Below are 4,165 nucleotides of genomic sequence, written 5' to 3'. Positions count from 1 at the left end.
CACAATTTTGGATGTAAGGAGTGTTTAAACGACCAAAGTATTGGAAGCAAGACATTCACCCCCCTCCAACACACAACAAAAGTTGCATATCAAGGATAAAATGGGAAGAGAAAGAGCTCCTATAGTATTTAGTTAAAAGTAATGGTGTACGTTTACTAGACGTGTCAATTTTGGCCAACCACCACTTGTCTCATTATTGGGGCCTTTTCATGGGGCCTCTCTCCATATCAACCATTTTGAATTTTGAACCAACTCAAGGATAAGCTAAGGCTACGCTTTCCTAAACACTAGTGGGCCGTTTATATGTGTGTGTGTGTGTGTGTGTGTGTGTGTGTGTGCGCGCATGTGTGTGTGTACGTGTGTGTGTGCGTGTGCGTGTGCGTGTGCGTGTGTGTGTGTGTGTGTGTGAGAGAGAGAGAGAGAGAGAGAGAGAGAGAGAGAGGTCTGTTTTAACGTTGTAAATATGCCAAGAACCCTCGAAGGATTATTCAACGCTAAATAGGATCCGAACACAAGTGTGCCCTCGCACACATGCGAGAGAGAGAGAGAGAGAGAGAGAGAGAGAGAGAGAGAGAGAAATGTTTTCAAAGGACCCAATGGGTTTTAAGAGACCAAGAGTAATACAAGAGTTTCGATACAAGAGTTCCCTCTGGCGGCGTTGGCCTAGGCCATGGAAAATGACTAACAAAATTGAAAAAATAAACAAGAGTTCCGATACAAGAGTTCTCTCTAGTGTTGGCCTAAATGACTAACAAAATAAACTGATACAGAAATATAGACAAGCTGTATGTCTCATCATCATCATCATCGTTCATGCTCATTGTTGTGTTACTTGTGTATAGAGAGAGACAGAGAGAGAGAGAGAGAGTCTTTTTAAATTGTTGTGTTACTTGTGTATAGGGGAGAGAGAGAGAGAGAGAGAGAGAGAGAGGGAGAGTGTGTGTGTGTGTCTTTTTAAGTGTTTACTCTTGTAACAACTTGTAGCGCTTTGAAGTTTGACCCAAGGAGATCTAGGGGAGACAAGAAGACAAGCTACGTGTACCAGCCGTTATCCTTCTAGAATCCTGCACTGCGTGGGAGGGGGGGACGGGAGGGCTTTGACTGCGGGTTGTGCAATGTCAGGCTAGCGACCACTATACCACATATATTACAGCGCTAGGTGTGTGGCCGTAGCTGCTTGGAAGTCAGGACCCAATATGCATATTGCGCCTGTAAAAGGCTTAGGACGACACAGATGGTGCACATGGGGAAGCCCTACTTGAAGGAATTCAAAGCTCTTAGGTTAGCACAGAAAAAAGCTATTTATAAACCTCAAAAATGTGTACCTGCTTGTTGCCTTTCCCCGCAAGCCATGTGTGAACACACCCCCCTCCCTTTTTTTGAATTTTCATAAAAAGCGGAGAATATCAACAAGCGCCCATTTTCTTATTTTTATAAATTCTTATACCAAAAACAAAAAATGAAGAGTCCGGCTGCGACAAGAGTTCTACTGCGCAAGGTGTACTCACCTCACCCCGTCACGCCATCAAGACTCCAGAGCACTACCCACCCTAAACATCGAACCTCCATCATTCTGTGCAGATTAGCACCCTAATTCCATCATAATTACCACCACACAAAAAAACATTCCGCACTCAATTAAAGCCTTATCCCAGACAACGACAATAATTGTTTACAAATAAACAACGGGTTTTACTGTTTTTTTCTTCTTTTCTTTGCATACAAGCCCAGCCTTAAAAATGGCAATAATTCTTACAAATGTACATGGGATTTTACTGTCCTTCGCATACACGAAAAATACATGCAAATCCATTGCAAATTTGCTATCAAGTGACCCTTAACAAGCTTTTTAATCAGTGTCAACCTTACCTAACCTATATTATCAACCCTTCTTGCACCATGATTCCACCTCACAATTAGCATATAATAATTGAATTGATCTTAGGGCATTGCAATGGAGTCACCTAAGCATTAAATCCTCCAATCTTAAAGACGCTATTACTCCTGGTCCTAAAATGAATCACTCCCATACAGGCTTTGCGCTTTCTTGTGTTATGATAAAAACATTAAGGCAAGATTAGAAGGCAAAAAACCATTTCTTACCAGGGGCCAAGCTCTTGTAACTTGCAAGTATTTTCCCAAAATAAAGGAAGTGGAGTATACAATGAACAAGCTGTATTTCTCCACACCCCATGTGATTATATAAGCAAAGGATGGAAAAAAAAAATTGCAGAGAGAAAAGCAAGATAAAAGCTACCTATTTTCATAGCCAAAGTGCCCCAGCTTCCTTGAGGAGGGGGACCAAGGAACCATTGATGTGGGCAGCCATGACCTTATCTAAGCCACCCAAGAGCTTGCCACCAACAAAGACTGCAGGCACGTTAATGTTAGAAGAAGAAGAGCCATATTGCCCTTCAACCGTAGTATGGTTCAACCCCATCAAGGCCTGTAGGAGTTCCTCATCGTCGTCCACTTCATGGACGGTGGGATTTACGCCCAAGCTGCATAGAAGCCTACTCACAACATGGCACATACAACAGGAGCTCAGGCTGAACACCACCACTGCATTCTCACCCGCAAGGCGCTCTAGCTTGCCCCTATCTAAATGCTTGGCGGAGTTGCTGCTGTGAGCCGAACTGGGTTGATCAGAGCTTTTAGTGATGTTATCACAGCACTGCATAGTGGCGCTTCTCCTTCACTCCGAGAGACAAGTTGTAGATTTGCAGGAGAGAAAGAAGGGAAGTTTTGACGGTAATTGGAGAGCCTTTCCTATGGTAGATTTTGAGGGGCCACCTCCTCACCGTTCGGCCACTTCATGGCCTTTATACTACGGCTAGCCACCCTTCCTATAATAAGTTCATAGGCACCCCCCCCTCTTTGATTACACAAGCCCTCTTATTATAACCCAAACCGACCAAGTGACGTTTACACACCTAGGATGATTACACAACCACCCGGTTGGTTTAGACCCTGTTTCCACCATAGCCATCTTTGGCAACAAAACCCATTTCGATTTCAACATTTCAAAGTCCTAGGTGTCAAGCCATGCTTGGCAACAACTGGTTTCGGTTTCAACATTTCAAAAATCCTTAACACACATCCTAGAAAGACCAAGGGCATAATCCACATGTTTATTGCCTACCCAAGCTTACTATGATGTTGATAATGTGGCTACCAACTCAATGGGTAGCATGGACTCCAAACATCCTTGAACCCATGTTGGCCCAAGCTTCGAACAACCTTCACATGTCCGTCTGCCCAAGCTTCCTACGATATTGATGTGGCTTTCACATCATGAAAGGGTAACACCAAATAGGCAGGTAACATGGTCTTTGGACAAGCTTGAACCCCATTCAACTAGTGGTCTAATCAAATTTGACGAATGAGGCACTTTGCCCTTTTTTCTGTGGTCCCAAACAAGAAGGTTATTGAGAAGACCACCTCCTAAATTGACTCAGATTGGCTTCGGAGATCCTTGTGGCTTCTTGTGTAAGGCACATGTGTAAAACTGAACAATGTCAACTTGGCATCACCTTTAAAGGTACTATTAGGAAACATTGTGAACAATATCTCATTTAATTGTGAACTTGGCATCACCTTTAAAGGATTACTATTAGAAAAAGTTGTGAACAATACCTCATTTAATTCATTAAAGCAATGCTAAACTTGTGACTCACTTTGATTGGTAAGCTAGTAGAGTAAACAAGGCAATCACGCAATGCCAACCTTGAGAGAATCACTTTAGACCAAGGTGTATTGGGAAGAAGACCAAGTCAACAATACTTTCAAAAACAAATCAAAGATTACTTCCATTCCCTATATATATAAATTACTACTTCATACCACACAAGTAAGCTCATTAACTTAGTAGTTTGTATATGTGACTTTAATCTTTGAAATCAAGCATATTAACACTAATAATCATCTTATGCATAACATTAACATAATAAAGGTTATACATAACACTAATAATAATCTTATGCATAACACTAACATAGTAATCTTATGCAATGTCCTCCTCACAGCTCACCCACTTCATGGCCTTGAAACTATGGCCATAGGCATTGTTCTCTTTGATTACACAAGGCCATTTATAACACAAAGAATACACAAATTTAAAAATAGTGAAGTTAACATGCCTGTTGGCAAGGGAAATGACCTACGA

The 4,165-nt window shown here is 41.8% G+C and overlaps 1 protein-coding gene across 1 annotated transcript; it reads right to left on the bottom strand.

Annotated features, from left to right (window-relative positions):
• Window positions 1-1,746: 1,746 nt before the first annotated feature.
• LOC147632020 (glutaredoxin-C1-like) lies at window positions 1,747-2,857 on the bottom strand. Its single transcript, XM_086807921.1, has one exon. It carries the CDS (start codon window positions 2,678-2,680, stop codon window positions 2,264-2,266), a length of 417 nt encoding a protein of 138 aa, XP_086664047.1. The 5' UTR covers window positions 2,681-2,857; the 3' UTR covers window positions 1,747-2,263.
• Between the last annotated feature and the right edge of the window lie 1,308 nt (window positions 2,858-4,165).

This window comes from Cibotium barometz, chromosome 14 (genome assembly GCF_041138505.1).
Source record: "Cibotium barometz isolate CiBa-2024 chromosome 14, ASM4113850v1, whole genome shotgun sequence".
Lineage (NCBI taxonomy): Eukaryota > Viridiplantae > Streptophyta > Polypodiopsida > Cyatheales > Cibotiaceae > Cibotium > Cibotium barometz.
Note: the sequence above shows the minus strand (reverse complement) of the source record. Positions and strands in the feature narration are given on the sequence as shown.